General features: G+C 42.5%; 1 protein-coding gene across 4 annotated transcripts in view; it reads left to right on the plus strand.

The window, feature by feature from the left end:
• Positions 1-20,313, plus strand: part of LOC124046587 (syntaxin-binding protein 6-like) — a 125,440-nt gene that overhangs the window by 23,426 nt on the left and 81,701 nt on the right. For 2 of the 4 annotated variants that reach the window (XM_046367121.1, XM_046367124.1), the window contains exon 2: positions 5,110-5,320. In XM_046367121.1, coding sequence (XP_046223077.1) covers positions 5,167-5,320 — 154 coding nt within the window. In that variant the 5' untranslated portion in view covers positions 5,110-5,166. Of the gene's footprint in view, positions 1-3,663; positions 3,797-4,679; positions 4,738-5,109; positions 5,321-20,313 lie in introns of those variants that run through there. The other 2 variants (XM_046367123.1, XM_046367122.1) reach the window with 2 other exon arrangements.

A 20,313-nucleotide genomic window follows, 5' to 3' on the forward strand; every position in this document is an offset into this window, starting at 1 on the left:
AGACACCAGACATTTCTGTCACAGGGTGCCCAGATGGGCACTGTTTTATCCAGAAAAGTAGTCACGACGCACTCATCTCTCTTGGGTTGGGGTGTGACTCATGAGGGCAGAACAGTCAATGGGGTGTGGGGACCCCATCTCCGATCTACTCACATAAACTGCCTGGAGCTCCTTAGAGTCCTTAGCATTAAAGTTGTTCCTCCCATTTCTGGAGGTGCGTTATGTTCTAGTCAGAACAGACAATACCACTGTTGTGGAGTACATAAACAGACAAGGGGGACTGCTATCCCCTCACTTACACACACGGGCACACATACTAATTATGTGGAGCAGTGTGCATCTCCAGTCACTGAGAGCTACAAGGGGGTGTTGCCCTTTAATAATAGAAAAAGCCTTTCCTTTTTCCCTTGCTGCCCAATGGTTCAACTTGAACACTGCCGGGCTTCCTCCAAAATGTAATTTCAACTATTCAGAGTGCTAGAGCCTCATCCACCAGGTCCCTTTATAATTGTTAATGGCGCCTATTTGAGGAATGGTGCACTAAATCACAGAGTGCCGTTCCAGTGCTCTGTCCCTGTAATCCTGTCGTTTCTACAGGAATTAGTAGAAAAAGGAAATGCTTTTTCTATTATTACAAGTATATCTTGTATCTATTTCGGTTTGTCATGTGGGTTTTGGGAGCACGACAGTGGGGCAACACCCCCTTGTTGCCCATTTTATGAAGGGGACACGTCGTTTGCTTCCCAGTATCCAAACAGCTTGCCCAGTCATGGGATTTATCAATTGTTTTGGATGCTCTATGCCAGGGGTCCCCAAACTTTTTCCTGTGAGGGCCACATAACTTTTCCCTTCTCTGATGGGGGGCCAGTGTCAGTTTGTAACAGAAAAAGTGTGACGATCGTAGGGGAGCTTAAAAAATGTATTGTTTTCCAGAAAGCCACACATAACCAAATAACCCTTTCCAGGTTCTTTACAGAAAAAAAGTCAGGAAACAAATAATAACACTATTAATGAAATAAATAATAACTAAATAACCCTCTCTGAGTTCTTCACAGAAAAAACAGGAAATAAATAATAACTAAATAACTCTCTCTGGGTTCTTCATAGAAAAAAAAGCCATGGAACATTAACTTTCTGTCGTGCCATGCACAATCTTAACAGATAAAAGTTCAGCTCAGTTGTCAGAGCAGAATCTCTCTGACACATATGAGCAGTCTCTTAAAGTTCTTGTGTTCCTTCCTTATAATCCTTTTGTAGGTTCCAGTAGGCTTGTAGACACCGCTGTTTGCAGCTCTCGCTCATCAACTTCCCTGTGAAAACCACAAAAGAAGCAGGTTGAGAAACTGAACTAAGTGATACAGCACCTACACAGCACAATACATTTCACTACCAGTATGGTTGTAAAGATGGATTTTATCCCAGTAGATTTTATTATGATTATATTTGTTTATGCTCAGAATGACTCATTCAAGTCAGAAAAGTGAGCTTACCTATGTATGTTCATCAGTGTGAACTGTGGGCCTGCATCTGGCTGGTGAGAAGTTGAATATCAGGTTCCATTCTAGTTACAGCCAGTCTCAAGCACTGATGCAAATGTTCATCTGTCAATCTTGATCTCATCGGGGTTTTCAGCAGTTTCATGCGAGAAAAGGTTTTCTCGCAGATATACGTGCTGCCAAAAACTGTGGACATTTTCATTGCGTGTTTTTTGATGTTTGGATATGTGTCGTTTGGGAGGGCGGCATAGAAGTCAATGAGACTGCTGGGCTTGAATGCGTCTTTCAGAACATCACAGTTCTGTAACTCAGCCAACTCAAACTGATATGAAGGCTGGGCTTCATCAAAGTCGGCAACAAAGGGGTTCTGAAAAAGACGGATTTCTTTTGCATGAACATGTAGTTCACTGAATCGCACACCGAACTCCGCCTTCAGCATTTCCAGTGCTTCCACGCACTTTTCAGCTGGGAACGGGACCGCTGGGTTCTCTGTCGACAGGTTTTGGGTAGCAGGAAGATGGACGAAGTTGCGCTTTTTCACTTGTTCCAAAAGCAGCGCTAATTTCACCTCAAATGCTTTTATGTGTGAATACATGTCGCAAATGAGTTTCCCCTCGCCTTGTAGCTGCAAGTTAAGGCTGTTAAGTATTTCTGTCACGTCTGTTAAAAATGCGAGGTGCCATTTCCATTCTGGGTCAATCAGCTCTGGGACCGTTTTGTCTTTTAAATGAAGAAATGCGTTAATTTCGGGTAGCAGCTCGTAAAACGCCTCAAAACTCTGCCCCGGCTCAGCCATCGGACCTCTGTGTAGTACAGCACATCTCCGTGCGTAGACTCCAGTTCAGACAGGAATTCTAGGAACTGCCTGTGTTTAAGTCCCTTTGCTCTGATGAAGTTTATGCACGACACCACAACCTTCATTACAGAATCCCACGTCAACACTTTGCAGCACAGTGCTTGCTGGTGAATTAGGCAGTGGACTCGTAGCGGGGCGGTGAGACCCCTTTTTCCAACTCCCGGTTCATGCGTCCTATTAGACCGCGAGTTTCGCCCACCATGCTAGGAGCCCCGTCAGCCGTGATGCTAGCTAGCTTTGACCAGTCCAGGTCCAACTTCTCCATGGTTTGGCACACTTTGTCAAAAATATCCTCTCCCGTTGTAGTCCCTTTGAGACTTTGGAGGGCTGCCAGCTCCTCGCATATCTCAAAGTTTGCGCTAACTCCACGAATAAAAATGAGCAGTTGCGCTGTGTCTTGCACGTCCGTGCTCTCATCCAGTGCTAATGAAAAAAAGTCCAATTCTTTCGTCTTCTGCTGCAGCTGGGCATATACATTACTCCCGATTTCTTCAACGCGTCTGGTGATTGTACTCGCCGACAGACTTACGGCATTAAATGCATCTTTCTTCTCGGGACACACCTCCTCCGCGACAGCATCCATACATTTCTTAACAAACTCTCCGTCAGTGAAAGGCTTACCGCTTCTTGCTATCAGTTTAGCAACCCGAAAGCTGGCCCGAACGGATGCCTGGTTCAGCTGAGCTTGGCGTACAAATGTATTCTGCTGAGATAGTAGTCCACTTTTTAGCTTTGAGAGTTTGTCTGCTCGTATTTGGCCTTGCAAGCTATCGTACTTGTCTTTGTGACGGGATTCATAGTGTCGGCGAAGATTGTATTCTTTGAATACCGCCACCGTCTCTTGACAGATGAGACAAACGGCCTTTTCTTTGCATTGAACAAAAAAATAATAGTTTGTCCACTGCAGGTTAAATACCCTGCATTCTGAATCAATTTTTCTCTTACCTAACCTTTTCGCCATTATTCCGTTCTCTCTTTGACAGGGCCGGGCCTAGGATTTTTTTTCTGGAGGCCAAATAGGAAAATAATTCGATAGCGTCTCTGGTATTGTTCAGAGGGCCGGGCCAAATGTGCTGACGGGCCGTATCCGGCCCGCGGGCCGTAGTTTGGTGACCACTGCTCTATGCCAACAGCCTTTTGAGCCCCTGGAGTAAGTGTCATTCACGCACTGTCAGTGCACTCGTCATGTGCACCATTTGCACCTGGTAACAATAGGGTATCATTGCGGCCTAACCCCGCCTTTTCCCCTAAGATTATTAACCCATCTTTGAAATGTGTCTTCCCCTTGAACTGATAGCTTTTTATCCCCCACTGTTTTCTTCGCCGGTACATCATCGGTTGAATATGTTGTGCCCAGTACGCGCTCTGCGCTTCTACATGGACAGGACTAAGGGATTTAGAAAATGTGATCAGTTGTTTGTTTCCTGGGTGAAACCACACACAGGTAAAGCGCACACTAAACAATGCCTCTCCCACTGGATAGTGGGGGCTATCGCTTTTGCCAACACAAGTAAGGGTTTTCAGTCTCCTGCTGGTTACGGGCTCATTCCACTAGAGGAATGGCTATGTCCTAGGCTTTATGTAAGGGCATATCTATCCAGCGAGTTGGGCTTCGCCTCATACATTTGCAAAGTTTTATAGGTTCCATGGTGCATACTGTTTTACATGTAGGATCTTCTGCGAGTAAGGCCCATTTGTGTGATATATCGCACAGGGCAGCTTGTCTGGCAATGTGGGACTCAGTATATCCCATAAGTGAAATACCACTCATACTATCAGAGAACCGGGGTTACAGTCGTAACCTAAAGTTTTCACATACAAACTTTATATGTCCAAACTCAATCAAATATGCATCCCAAAAACAACATGTTCGCTTTGGTAGAACGTTTATTTTGATTGGGTATTTTCTGTGCTTATTAGAGTGCCATCAGGTAGCCTGATATCAGATGCCAATGTAAACAGGATTATTAGGGAAATCATTCTTCTTGCAAAGCATGTCAACATTTTAATCAAGCTATTAAATTAATCTGACTATCCACAATAATCACATTATAATGTGCATGTAACCGTATTGTTTCTACCAGTGTCTTTCTCACCTTCACAATAAGTATTCAGTGATATTGGCCAGACTGCTGTTGATTTTAGGCTAGAAAGTTCCTGAGAAACTTACCATTTATGTGAAAGTTTGAGCTCTGTGTGTGCGTAAGTCAAAATGAATGGCATATGCCTCAATTAATTGCACAACTCTTTTCTGAATTTCACGGATCCCTCCGGAACATTCATTACACACACCTGGCCCCTATTCCCAGTGATTAGTATTTATATAAGTGTGTCCTTGGTTTACCATTGTCCTGTAGACTATTGTTACAATGTCTGTTGGTTCGTGTGAGTACCTGTGTTTTGGCTTTCTTTCCATTGTGGATTTTACAGATGATTACGGGTCTCGTCCTGTGTGTTAATCATTGTGCATGTGTGTTATTTATTCAAGGTACTCCTCACTTTTGTTTGGGTTTCAACCCTGTGTTTTGTATAGTGTTTGTTTGGTTTTCGTTCCCATGCCTTTACATGGCACGCTGTAATTTGGGTGTAATAAGAACTGTTACGCATTCCTGCGTCTGTCTCCCGACCCCCCTCCTCATACCAACGTGACACTGAAATGTAAAGGGCTTTAAGTTGTCTGTTGGGATAACTTACCCATTTCAGCAATGTCTAACCTCTAACACTCACTAATGAGCTCTTATCTCTTCCCATCCACAGAGAAGAGCTAACGACCTCCCCTATCCCCCTCTCTCTACGACTTTTACCTCCCCTGAGATGAGTGCCAAGTCAGCCATCAACAAAGAGCTGTTCACACCCCACGATGAGAAGATGCTGGTGGCTGTGCAGGTGAAGAGGAGGACCAAGAAGAAGATCCCCTTCCTGGCTACTGGAGGACAGGGAGACTACATGACCTTCATCTGCCTCTCAGGTACTACAACCTCCTCTACCTTCCTCTTTCCTGTTATTCTCCTGGCATTTTCCTCTCCTCCATTCCTGCCCTATCCTTTCCTCCCCTCTGGTTTTCTTATCCTCTATTCAGTCTTCCCCTTCATGTGCCTGCTGAGTATTCTGATAACCACTGCTATGACTGGGCCTCTGGCTCCTGTGCTGACGATGACCTGCTCTAAACTGACAGGTTTCATGGCTGTTGCATGTGGTCATAATATCCCTTCAAGTGACAAGCTTCCTGAGGGCAGTGGTGTGTTTGTTGTGTATTTTTGTATGGATATGTTTTGCTGGCCTGAGTAGGGTGTGCTGTGCGAGGCATGCCCAGAGCAGTTATCTTCACTGTCAGTCTTATTAGCCTGGAATTGATGTAACATGCTAACGACCCCAGTCACATTTCAACACACGTCCTCTTAAATTCACGATCTACAGTGGCAAGAAAAAGTGTGAGCCCTTTGGAAATACCTGGATTTCTGTATAAATTGTCCATAAAATTTGATCTCATCTTCATCTAGGTCACAACAATAGACAAACAGTCTGCTTAAACTAATAAAACACAAACAATTGTTTTCATGTCTTTATTGAACACTGTGTAAACATTCATAGTGCAGGGTGGGAAAAGTATGTGAACCCTTGGTTTTAATAATTGGTTGACCCTACTTTGGCAGCAATAACCTCAACCAAATGTTTTCTGTAGTTGTGGATCAGACCTGCACAACAGTCAGGAGGAATTTTAGACCATTCCTCTTTACAAAACAGTTTCAGTTCAGCAATATTCTTGGGAGGTCTGGTGTAAACTGCACTCTTCACGTCATGCCACAGCATCTCAATCAGGTTGAGGTCAGGACCCTGACTGGGCCACTCCAGAAGGCGTATTTTCTTCTGTTGAAGCCATTCTGTTGTAGATTTACTTCTGTGTTTTGGGTCGTTGTCCTGTTGCATCACCCAACTTCTGTTGCGCTTCAATTGGTGGACAGATAGCCTATCATTCTCCTGAAAATGTCTTGAATTAATTTTTCCGTCGATGACAGCAAGCTGAGGAAGCAACGTGGCTTCTTTTGTGGGGTCCTCCCATGAACACTATTCTTTTAGTGTTTTATGTATTGTAGACTCAACAGAGATGTTTGCATGTTCCAGAGATTTCTGTACGTTTTTAGTTGACACTAGAGGTCGACCGATTATTATTTTTCAATGCCGATACCGATTATTGGAGGACCAAAAAGCTGATACCGATTAAAAAAAAATAATAATAATAAAAAATAAAAATGTGTTTTTTAAAAATAATAAATATTATTTTATTTGTAATAATGACATTTACAACAATACTGAATGAACACTTATTTTAACTTAATATAATACATCAATAAAAATCAATTTAGCCTCAAATAAACAATGAAACATGTTAAATTTGGTTTAAATCATGCAAAAACAAAGTGTAGGAGAAATAGAAGTGCCATGTAAAAGAGCTAATGTTTGAGTTCCTTGCCCAGAACATGAGAACGTATGAAAGTTGGCTGTTCCTTTTAACATGAGACTTCAATATTCCAAGCTAAGAGGTTTTAGGTTGTAGTTAATATAGTATTTATAGGACTATTTCTCTCTGTACCATTTGTATTTCATATACCTTTGACTATTGGATGTTCTAATAGGCACTATAGTATTGCCAGTGTAACCGTGTAGCTTCCCCCCACATCAACAACAGCCACCCTCGAAGCAGCGTTACCCATCGCTCCACAAAATCCACAAAATCCGCGGCCCTTGCAGAGTAAGGGGAATAACTACTCCAAGTCTCAGAGCGAGTGACGTTTGAAATGCTATTAGCGCACACCCAGCTAACTAGCCAGCCATTAGGCTGATAGGCTTGAAGTCATAAAACAGCGCTGTGCTTGCGAAGAGCTGCTGGCAAACACTGTTCCTAGGCCATCATTGAAAATAAGAATGTGTTCTTAACTGACTTGCCTAGTTAAATAAAGGTATTTAAAAAATCTGTGCCCAAAAATATCAATTTCTGATTGTTATGAAAAATTAATCGGCCATTCTGATCGTCGACCTGTAGTTGACACTCTAGGACTATTCTTAACCTTATTGAGCATTCTGCGCTGTGCTCTTGCAGTCCTCTTTGCAGGTCAGCCACTCCTAGGAAGAGTAAAAACAGTGCTGAACTTTCTCCATTTATAGACTATTTGTCTTACTGTGGACTGATGAACATCAAGGCTTTTAGAGATCTCCTTTTTTCAAGGTATGGTTCACATCAGGCAATGCTTCTTGTCAATAGCAAACTCAAATTTTGGGAATTTTAATTTGTTTTTATAGGGCTCTAACCAACATCTCCAATCTTGTCTCATTGATTGGACTCCAGGTTAGCTGACTCCTGACTCCAATTAGCTTTTGGAGAAGTCATTAGCCTAGGGGTTCACATACTTTTCCCAACCTATCATGTGAATGTTTAAATGATGTATTCAATATAGACAAGAAAAATACAATAATGTGTGTGTTAGTTTAAGCACACTATGTATATCTATTGTTGTGACTTAGATGAAGATCAGATCAAATTTGATGACCAATTTATGCAGAAATCCAGGTAATTCCCAAGGGTTCACATACTTTTTCTTGCCACTGTAATTCATTCTCTGAAGAGCCTGTTTAGTGTTGCTGAGCCAATATAGTGGCACACTAAACCAATATAGGGCTTGGTTTAGTGTCAAATCCATTTACATGGATTACATTTGCTTTGGAATTTAATCATTTGAAAAAAACTCAAATTGGGTTTTAAATTGTTAATGAAATATTTGTTTCTCCTCTGAAATATTGCACTCAATCATTCATGCATTCTAATTTAGGAGACACTGAGAATAATGGGTACAGACCACTTTCCCTTTGCTGCTGAGTGGCACTTTAACCCATTCTGCAATCTTATTTAACCATTATTTGGCAGCAAATCATGCCATCTCAAGGTCTCAACTCATTTAATAAGTGCAGTGTAGGAATTAATGTATCAGTTACACACAACCTTGAAGACTAGAACTACCCTGCTGGTTTAAGTCTCTTCAGAGTGGTGTACGTGCCAACAGTTCATTCTACCTGGCATAATTGAAATCCATAAATCATCTTATTCTTTTAGCTTCAAGTGAACGGCTTTCATCAAGCAGCAATATGCTGTGACAGACCATGTACTGGACTGAAGTGGTTTGTTTATATTGATGTGTTTATGAGCCAATATTGTACAATGGTTTTATGTGAGGAAGGTTTGGAACAAGTGTGATTTTTATCAGTATTCACCACTAGACTAGATCTGCATCTCTTGCATGTAGAAATGTATCTGTAATAGAATCCCTAAAGGTATTGATTTTGTGTGTGCATGCCTGCTAGGGCTAGCAATTACCAGGAACCTCACGATTCGTTATCACGATACCTAGGTGCCAATATGTATGGAGATTCGATACTGATTTTATTGCAATTTGATGTTCCAAACATATTGCTCACTATATGTTTGCTGAAGAGAGACAAGCGAGCATGAGTAAATTAGTTTTGTGCATTGATGGAAATAAAAGTGCTGAAAATATGTTTGTTCACAATGGAAAAAGAAGATGGAGAACAAGCTAAAGCAGAGGTAGGCAACTAGATTCAGTCGTGGGCTGATTTTTGAGCAGATGTTGGGGGGGCCGTAACATAATTATAATAATTTTCACACTGACAATTGATCACAACTAAGCCCAAAAAGAGTTTATTTTCAATTAAAATGATATCATACCTTGACACAATCACGTCTCTTTTTTTTATTTGTGGGAATACTTTGGAACAGATCCCCCCCCCTAGAAGAGAACCTGACCCTAGGGAGGATGAAGATATTAAAACCCCTTTAGACAGACAACTGTAATTGGACAAAAACGAACAGGGCTGAGTTCGCGGTATGCTGGGTTGCATCATGTAGGCCTTTGCGCCTGTAATTTAAAAAGACACTCATACACTATGTCATCACTATTGTGTTGATTGATTCATTGGCCTTTGTAGATTCTGCCATTACGCTCCTGAACTTGCCACTAATGAGCTGTGGAGCTTCTCAAAGGGTGTTTTTCTTCACCTCAAACAGCAAGTGAACAAGTTCACACATCCATCGAGAATGATAATGGTTCCTTAATTTATTTGAAAAAACTTTCCAGCTCTCTCCGTTTTTGTAAACCACAAGCCTTGATGTGAAAGGAAAAAATGTTATGCTCTGATCCAGTGGAAACATCATAAAATACCTGATTACTTTGTATCCCTTGCACAAATACAGTTGTCTGTCCTGAGCTCACTTTCACAGGAAACTCTGAGGGATCAGAATAGTTAACACAATGTTGCAAGTTTGCCATCTAGCTGTGAGCTGGTCCCAGTTGATGCAATGTTTCAAGTTCAAGGTTGACCAATCGAGGGCCCGCTGTCGCACAAAGAAATGGGCCTATTTTAGGTTATAAATGCATAGGTTACCAGGGTTTCCTAACCCTCTCCTCAGACCCCCCCTAGACGTTTCATTTTTTGTCTTAACCCTAAACTGGCATAGGTGATTTATTTTAGTTCACTTATCAAGCCTTTTACTAACTGAATCAGGTGTGCCAGTTTTAGGGTTAAGACAAAAAATGTGAAACGTCTAGGGGGGGTCTGAGGAGAGGGTTGGGAAAACCTAGTTTAGGTTTTAAAAACATTACGTTTCCCCTGGCCAGGCCCAAATGGGATCAGAGCACATAGGCGTCTTTTGGCTACCTGCATCTGTGGTTGTTATCAGTAGGCTACAGTTGATCAGACTGAAGCACAGACTAATTGTGACAAATCATCACATTGAGGCATTTTATTTAATAAAACATTTTGGGTGGTGGGTATGGTCTTCCATATAAAACATATCATCGCAATGAATTCACTTATACTTTATTTGCTTTTACCACGTAATGTTTTGTATGATATTGATAAAAGAATAAAGCCTGGTTTATTGTAATGTAGGCCTACTGTACCTTTCTTTTACCACCCCCCTCCCCAGTCTCTCCTTCATATCTCGTTGTGGGAATAGGCCCCAAGTGAGCACTGGGAAGAAACTCATCTGAATACACTTGATTCCCTGTCTTCATTTACATTTTACATAACCATTCTGAGGTACTGTAGCGTCTTCTGCTCTCCTCTAGAGACAATGTCGTTGTGGGCATGGATGCTTGCTATCTTCTGTGTCATTCATTCATTTACTTTCACTGTAACAACCAACAGTGCCTTCAGAAGGTATTCACACCTGTTTACTTTTTTACACAATTTGTGTTACAGCCTGAATTTAAAATGGATTAAATGTACATTTTCTTTTGTCACGGGCCTACACACAATACCATACCATAATGTAGGTGGGCATTTTTACAATGAATTAAATATGAAATGTCTTGAGTATAAATGTTCAACCCATTTGTTTTGGCAAGCCTAAATAGGTTCAGGAGTAATGCTTAAGAAGTCACATAAAAAGTTGCATGGACTCTGTGTGCAATAATAGTGGTTAACATGATTTTTGAATGACTACCTCCTCTCTGTACCCACACATACAATCTGCAAGGTCGATCAGTGAATTTGAAACCCAGATTCAACCACAACGACCAGGGAAGTTTTCCAATGCCTTACAAAGAAGGGTAGATGTTAAAAAACATTCACATTTGAATATCCCTTTCAACATGATGAAGTTATTAATTACACTTTGGATAGTGTATAAATATACCCAGTTACTACAAAGATACAGGCATCCTTCCTAACTCTATTGCCGGAGTGAAGAAAACCGCTTTGGGATTTCACCATGAATACAAATATTCCTAAACATGCATTCTGTTTGCAACAATGCACTAAAGTAGTACTGCAATAAATGTGGCAAAGCAATGCAGTTATGTTTGGGGCAAATCTGATACAACACATTATTGAGTACCTATTGAGTACCCCTCTCCATATTTTCAAGCATAGTGGTGGCTGCATCATGTTACGGGTATGCTTGCCATTGTTAAAACTTGTTGAGGATAGGGGGCAGTATTTTCACTTTGGATGAATTGCGTGCCCATAGTGAACTGCATCCTACTCTGTCCTAGATTGCTAATATATGCATATTATTATTATTATTACTATTGGATAGAAAACACTCTGAAGTTTCTAAAACTGTTTAAATTATGTCTGTGAGTATAACAGAACTCATAGGGCAGGCAATCTTCCAAACAAGAAGTGAAATTCTGAATGTGGGGCAACTTTGACGTCATCGCCCCCTCCTTTCCCCAAAAGATATGGATCTGGTAGCACTTCCTACACCTTCCACTAGATGTCCTCATTCAGTAGAAAATGAAATGGAGCATTTACTGTGAACTTTGACCGAATGGAAGGGGAAATAGTCAGTGTCCCGACAGAATGCCATTTTCCTGTGGCGCATTTCTCCTTGGGTGCCACCGTCGTTCCATTTGGCTGCAGCTGAAAACGTATGATCCGGTTGGAACGTTATTGGATATATATGATAATAACATCCTGAAGAATGATTCTCTACTTAGTTTGACCAGTTTATTCGACCTGGAATATATCTTTTTGAAGTTTTTGTGTGAGTTGTCCTGGACCAGCAGTCAGTTTTTGGGCACGTGAGCTGAAAGTGATAGCAAATGCAGCTAACTGGACACTAGTATTGGACATTTATGGAACAAGACAACGATTTATTGTGTAACTAGGACTCCTTGCACTACATTCTGATGAAAGGTCATCAAAGGTAAGGGAATATGTATCTTTAGTCAAAGTTTATGATGAGTATTTCTGTTATCTGGCGTAGCTTTCTATAATTCCTCCGGATATTTTGGAGGTAGTTCTGAACATGGCGTCAATGTAAACCGAGATTTGTGGATATAAATATGCATATTATCGAACAAAACATAAATGTGCTGTGTAACATGTCATATGAGTATCATCTGATTAAGATTTTCAAAAGGTTAGTGATTCATTTTATCTCTAATCCTGCTTTTGTGACTATCTTTGGCTGGAAAAAATGGCTGCGTTTTCCCTTTGATTTGGTGGTGGTCTAACATAAATATATGTTGTGTTTTCACTGTAAAACATTTTAGAAGTGGGTAGATGAACACGATGTTTATCTTCCATTTGAGGTATTGGACTTGTTAATGTGTGAAAGTTAAATATTTCTAAATAATATTTTTGAATTCCCTGCGCCACCTTTTTAGCTGAATGGGGGGGTTGAGTTCCCTGAGGGGAACAGGTTTTAAGGACTGGGGAATGGAGCTAAGCACAGGCAAAATCCTAGAGGAAAACGTGGTTGTCTGCTTTCCACCAGACACTGGGAGATGAATTCACCTTTCAGCAGAACAATAACCTAAAACACAAGGCAAAATCTACACTGGAGTTGCTTACCAAGAAGACAGTGAATTTTCCTGAATGGCAGAGTAACAGTTTTGACTTAAATCTGCTTGACAATCTATGGCAAAACATGAAAATGGTTGACTAGCAATGATCAACAACCAACTTGACAAAACTTGAATAACTTTTTAAATAATAATGGGCAAATATTGTGCAATCCGGGTCTGCAAAGCTCTTAGACTTAGACCAGAAAGACTCATGGCAGTAAACTTGCCTTCGGAAAGTATTCAGACCCCTAGACTTTTTCCACGTTACATTACAGCCGTATTCTAAACTGTATTAAATCGTCCCCCACCCCCCTCATCAATCTACACACAATACCCATAATGACAAAACAAAAACAGGTTTTATACATTTTTGCAATTTTATAATAAATGGAAATCTCATTTACATAAGTATTCACACCCTTAGTACTTTGAAGCTTCTTTGGCAGTGATTAAAAGCATCAAGTCTTCTTGGGTATGACGCTACAAGCTTGGCACACCTGTATTTGGGGAGCTTCTCACATTCTTCTCTGCAGATCCTCTCAAGCTCTGTCAGGTTGGATTGGAGTGTTTGCTGCACAGCTGTTTTCATGTCTCTCCAGAGATGTTTGATCAGGTTTAGTTCTGGAAGGTTCTCCCATCTCCACAGAGAAACTCTGGAGCTCTGTCAGAGTGACCATCAAATTAGTGGTCACCTCCCTGACCAAGGCGACTCTCCCACGATTGCTCAGTTTGGCTGGGCAGTCAGCTCTAGGCATAGTCTAGGTGGTTCCAAACTTCTTCCATTTAAGAATGACAGAGGCCACTGTGTTTTTGGGGACCTTCAATGCTGCTGATGTTTTTTGGTAGATCTGTGCCTCGACACAGTCCTGTCTCGGAGCTCTCCGGACAATTCCTTCGACCCCATGGCTTGGTTTTTGCTCTGACATGTACTGTCAACTGTGGAACCTTTTATATAGACAGGTGTGTGCCTTTTTGAAAATCATGTCCAAACAATTGAATTTACCACAGGTGGACTCCAAGGTTAATCAATTGAAAAAAGATGCACCTGAGCTCAATTTCGAGTCTCATAGCAAAGGGTCTGAATTAGAGGTCGACCGATTATGATTTTTCAACGCCGATACCGATTATTGGAGGACCATAAAACCTTATACCGATTTTTGTCATTGTGAACTATTTTGTGTAGTTTGCTGAGGATTTAACAAAATCAATTTTAGAATAAGGCTGTAACGTGACAATGTGGAAAAGGTCAAGGGGTTTGAATACTTTCTGAAAGCACTAAGTAGGTCTACTACTACGTCTTGTCAGGATTGTGCTTTGTGGAGCGTCACAGATGCTGTCCCTCTATATGGCTTATTAGTCTGTAGGAGCTTCACTACCTACTGTTCTATAACTCTACACTGTTCTGCCTAGTAGCAGAGCCTTTGACTTTGATTTGCGTTGCGTGGGGCTTGTTGAGAAAAGGCAAAAGACATGGAGCGACCGTAGTTTGAGTATGTTGCGACCATGAAGTCAGCCAGCAATATGCTGGGTAAGTTGTTTGCGGGGTGGGGGTTTGATTTTGCCCAAGGATGCCCTTGAAGCTAGCCAGCTTTGCCTTACTTCTCTCTCGGTGTGTGTGTGTGTGTGTGTGATTTGTACACTTCTGTGTGGGGGAAGTCCCCAAGGATGGGGATGGCCATGGAGAAAAATCTTTGCTACAGTAAGGCTGCTGTGTTGACATGGCCACCATAAAACAAATCAAATCAAATTTTATTTGTCACATACACATGGTTAGCAGATGTTAATGCGAGTGTAGCGAAATGCTTGTGCTTCTAGTTCCGACAATGCAGTGATAACCAACAAGTAATCTAACTAACAATTCCAAAACTACTGTCTTATACACAGTGTAAGGGGATAAAGAATATGTACATAAGGATATATGAATGAGTGATGGTACAGAGCAGCATACAGTAGATGGTATCGAGTACAGTATATACATATGAGATGAGTATGTAGACAAAGTAAACAAAGTGGCATAGTTAAAGTGGCTAGTGATACATGTATTACATAAGGATGCAGTTGATGATGTAGAGTACAGTATATACGTATGCATATGAGATGAATAATGTAGGGTAAGTAACATTATTTAAGTTAGCATTGTTTAAAGTGGCTAGTGATATATTTACATTTCCCATCAACTCCCATTATTAAAGTGGCTGGAGTTGGGTCAGTGTCAATGACAGTGTGTTGGCAGCAGCCACTCAATGTTAGTGGTGGCTGTTTAACAGTCTGATGGCCTTGAGATAGAAGCTGTTTTTCAGTCTCTCGGTCCCAGCTTTGATGCACCTGTACTGACGTCGCCTTCTGGATGATAGCGGGGTGAACAGGCAGTGGTTCGGGTGGTTGATGTCCTTGATGATCTTTATGGCCTTCCTGTAACATCGGGTGGTGTCCTGAAGGGCAGGTAGTTTGCCCCCGGTGATGCGTTGTGCAGACCTCACTACCCTCTGGAGAGCCTTACGGTTGAGGGCGGAGCAGTTGCCGTACCAGGCGGTGATACAGCCCGCCAGGATGCTTTCGATTGTGCATCTGTAGAAGTTTGTGAGTGCTTTTGGTGACAAGCCGAATTTCTTCAGCCTCCTGGGGTTGAAGAGGCGCTGCTGCGCCTTCTTCACGACGCTGTCAGTGTGAGTGGACCAATTCAGTTTGTCTGTGATGTGTATGCCGAGGAACTTAAAACTTGCTACCCTCTCCACTACTGTTCCATCGATGTGGATAGGGGGGTGTTCCCTCTGTTGTTTCCTGAAGTCCACAATCATCTCCTTAGTTTTGTTGACGTTGAGTGTGAGGTTATTTTCCTGACACCACACTCCGAGGGCCCTCACCTCCTCCCTGTAGGCCGTCTCGTCATTGTTGGTAATCAAGCCTACCACTGTTGTGTCGTCCGCAAACTTGATGATTGAGTTGGAGGCGTGCGTGGCCACGCAGTCGTGGGTGAACAGGGAGTACAGGAGAGGGCTCAGAACGCACCCTTGTGGGGCCCCCGTGTTGAGGATCAGTGGGGAGGAGATGTTGTTGCCTACCCTCACCACCTGGGGGCGGCCCATCAGGAAGTCCAGTACCCAGTTGCACAGGGCGGGGTAGAGACCCAGGGTCTCGAGCTTGATGACACTATGGTGTTGAATGCCGAGCTGTAGTCGATGAACAGCATTCTCACATAGGTATTCCTCTTGTCCAGGTGGGTTAGGGCAGTGTGCAGTGTGGTTGAGATTGCATCGTCTGTGGACCTATTTGGGCGGTAAGCAAATTGGAGTGGGTCTAGGGTGTCTGGTAGGGTGGAGGTGATATGGTCCTTGACTAGTCTCTCAAAGCACTTCATGATGACGGAAGTGAGTGCAACGGGGCGGTAGTCGTTTAGCTCAGTTACCTTAGCTTTCTTTGGAACAGGAACAATGGTGGCCCTCTTGAAGCATGTGGGAACAGCAGACTGGTATAGGGATTGATTGAATATGTCCGTAAACACACCGGCCAGCTGGTCTGCGCATGCTCTGAGGGCGCGGCTGGGGATGCCGTCTGGGCCTGCAGCCTTGCGAGGGTTAACACGTTTAAATGTCTTACTCACCTTGGCTGCAGTGAAGGAGAGACCTCATGTTTTCGTTGCAGGCCGTTTCAGTGGCACTGTATTGTCCTCAAAGCCGGCAAAAAAGTTATTTAGTCTGCCTGGGAGCAAGACATCCTGGTCCGTGACTGGGCTGGGTTTCTTCTTGTAGTCCGTGATTGACTGTAGGCCCTGCCACATGCCTCTTGTGTCTGAGCCGTTGAATTGAGATTCCACTTTGTCTCTGTACTGACGCTTAGCTTGTTTAATAGCCTTGCGAAGGGAATAGCTGCACTGTTTGTATTCGGTCATGTTGCCAGACACCTTGCCCTGATTAAAAGCAGTGGTTCGCGCTTTCAGTTTCACGCGAATGCTGCCATCAATCCACGGTTTCTGGTTAGGGAATGTTTTTATCGTTGCTATGGGAACGACATCTTCGACGCACGTTCTAATGAACTCGCACACCGAATCAGCGTATTCGTCAATATTTTTATCTGACGCAATACGAAACATGTCCCAGTCCACGTGATGGAAGCAGTCTTGGAGTGTGGAGTCAGCTTGGTCTGACCAGCGTTGGACAGACCTCAGCGTGGGAGCCTCTTGTTTTAGTTTCTGCCTGTAGGCAGGGATCAACAAAATGGAGTCGTGGTCAGCTTTTCCGAAAGGGGGGCGGGGCAGGGCCTTATATGCGTCGCGGAAGTTAGAGTAACAATGATCCAAGGTTTTACCACCCCTGGTTGCGCAATCAATATGCTGATAAAATTTAGGGTGGTCTTGTTTTCAGATTAGCTTTGTTAAAATCCCCAGCTACAATGAATGCAGCCTCCGGATAAATGGTTTCCAGTTTGCAAAGAGTTAAATAAAGTTCGTTCAGAGCCATCGATGTGTCTGCTTGGGGGGGATATATACGGCTGTGATTATAATCGAAGAGAATTCTCTTGGAAGATAATGCGGTCTACATTTGATTGTGAGGAATTCTAAATCAGGTGAACAGAAGGATTTGAGTTCCTGTATGTTTCCTTCATCACACCATGTCTCGTTAGTCATGAGGCATACGCCCCGCCACTCTTCTTACCAGAAAGATATTTGTTTCTGTCGGCGCGATGCGTGGAGAAACCCCTTGGCTGCACCGCATCGGATAGCGTCTTCCCAGTAAGCCATGTTTCCGTGAAGCAGAGAACGTTGCAGTCTCTGATGTCCCTCTGGAATGCCACCCTTGCTCGGATTTCGTCAACCTTGTTGTCGAGACTGGACATTGGCAAGAAGAATGGTGGGGAGTGGTGGGGAGTGGTGCGCGATGTGCCCTTGTTCGGACCTAGGATCCGTGTTCCCAGAGGGCTCTCCTGTACTTCACTCTTTCTGACCACTGAACATGGTGTACTACTACTTCCAGTGACCCTAGGCAAGATGGACACTGCTCTAGTGCTCTGTTTTGGAATACTTGGGCACAAAATGTTACCAAGTAGCCAGAAGCGGAGCTAGTGCGTGGGTCATGGGAGCTGACTTATATGACGATTGACGATATCCATTCAAACATGAATGGATTTATGACACTCAAAAATGCCACTCACAGTTTTCTGCACGCACAAAACAAATATTAGCCAGCAAGGCTCTTGATCCAGGTGGGTATTCTCTGAATTCTCTTTTGAATTAGTTGTGAGTTCCGTACTGTAGATCACCTGGCACATGCTGCACAACAGTGAGTGACTCACAAGGCTCCGGTCTCTCATCGTTGTGTGCTTGTACACAAACACCACGTGACACATGACTTGGGACTACCTTAAGCTTCCTAATAATGTGACCGGTGAAATTAAGAATGCAATATTCTTTATTGACAGTACCCTCCTGTGGCTTTTTCTAAATACTCCGGTATAATCTATATATGGTAAACTGCCCAAGCCTAATATTTAAAAGTTAGCTCATTTGAAAATGTTGGTGTTCTCAATGTATTGACAGATGCAGGTTTGTGGACGTCAGGTGTGGGTGGTCTGGTGTTGGTGTTGTGGAATGTTTCTTATTCTTCTCTCAAGGCTGGTGATGCAGCAGAGCAGAGACTGAGGATTCATGCTGTACTTTCAGTATTTACAGAGACGATAGAAATATAATGCAGCCCACTTTACTCCCTCAGCCACATCAGCAGGAGACAAAGCAATATATTACAAACTAGGCCCTCTGTGAGACTGTTTACTGTTGTAGGTGGGTGGGTGGGTGGGTGGGTGACTGTGTGTCTGTGAATGTGTCTCTGTGGGCATGGCTGTCTGTGTAGGACTATGTATGTGTCTGCCTGTGTGTTCACGTTTGTGCGTCAATGCCAGTAATTGGGACATTAGTTAGATTTGTATGCACCCAGACCCAGCTGTAATTAACCAGCCTGGCTGTAATTAACCAGCCTGGCTGTAGATCATGCAGCTCCTCTCAGGCCCTATCGTTCTCATCCCTCTGTCATGCAGGGAGCTTTAGTTAAGAGACCTGGGTGGGAGGATGATACTGATAGATGGAAGATGGATAATCCTCAAGGAGGGAGGGAGAGAAGGAAGGTGAAAAGTGACAGGATCCATGTCACCCAACGTCGTCCTCTTCTGTCTTAGCAAGTGTCACTATATAGTACACACTCATATGCGCGCGCGCGCACGCACACAGACACTCACACAGACACCCACACACACACAAAGCGGGTGGAGCTGGAAAGATGAAAGGTTGAAAGGCTCAGGTGTGTGGTATTGGACTGAGGTATGTGTAGGGGTCTATAAAATCCGCAATGTGGAGAACCTGGATGGAATCCAAACATTAAAACGGACTTCAACAATATTCAGAAATGTATTGAACCTAGTAGAGAATATTTGTTTATTTTATTAATCTGCCCAAGTTCATAAAACAGGAACAGAATGCATCAGTGATTCGTATTTCCTGCATCTTTCGGAAGAGGCAACAAACTTTCCCCGTCTGTGAATGTGCAGTTTGTGTGTCTATCACTTTGTGTAGTCGTTAGTGATGATGCTCATAAAGTCTTCTGGTAGATGGAAAGACTTTTTACAAAACCTTCTCAATTAAATGTTAACTACAAAGTAGCATATGCTTACCTGGCAGAATAATATCAGGATTATTTGCATCAATCCAGTGTATTTGTTTAGGAAATTCTACCATCATGTGTGCTACAAAAACACTGCTAAATAACAGCATCTTGGCAGATGCACACTGGAGTTAAAGGATAACTACCTCAAAGGTGATTTTGTTATGCCTGTTACTCATTCCAGAAGCTAGGATCTGCATATAATTGGTTGATTTGGACGCTACCGTCCCACCTGCCCACAAGATGTTAACAATTGTATTTGTATATACAGATGGCGTACAAGTTTGTTATTAAGGCACTTAAGTTCACATGTTCCAGAAGGAATTTCTGACCTAAATAACAAACACGTTTTGATTTAAAATATTTTCAAAAATAAATGTTCAAATGCTCCGCTTCCTGAAACGGGTCATATTTGGTTTTAAAGTATTGAAAGTAAACCATGTGATTTGAATGAAAAGTATGTTAATAAACAACAAAAGGTGACTAAGAAGCACTGATTTCAAATAGGCTACATGTCTTATTAAACAGCATCTAAAGACTAAGTAGGTCAGAAGCCAGGTAGGTAGCCTAAGAAGGAATAAAAATGAATGATTAGGGCTATATTATTAGTCTAGCTCAGTGCTTTCTGTGGTGGTGGTTGCAAGCCGGCAGAAAATAAGGAGCTTTGCGCCGTGATTGGCTCAGTGTTCTGTCACTCGGGGACACTATGTCCCCGCCAAGTCAGATAAAATGACGTCAAATCACGTCACATTTACAGTAGCTTTGATTGGACTGATCATCATGTCAACATCATACATTCAAAATCTTAGCTAGCAGTCATCATGAATCAAGTCGACAATCTACTGGCAACTCCTTTTTAATCTTTGTCAAATGAAGAGAAATAATGAAGAGAAAATATATAGATAAACCGTATCGGTGCTCATCTGGGAGCTAGCTACGACTGGGTAAGA

Source organism: Oncorhynchus gorbuscha, linkage group LG10, assembly GCF_021184085.1.
Source record: "Oncorhynchus gorbuscha isolate QuinsamMale2020 ecotype Even-year linkage group LG10, OgorEven_v1.0, whole genome shotgun sequence".
Classification (NCBI taxonomy): Eukaryota; Metazoa; Chordata; class Actinopteri; order Salmoniformes; family Salmonidae; genus Oncorhynchus; species Oncorhynchus gorbuscha.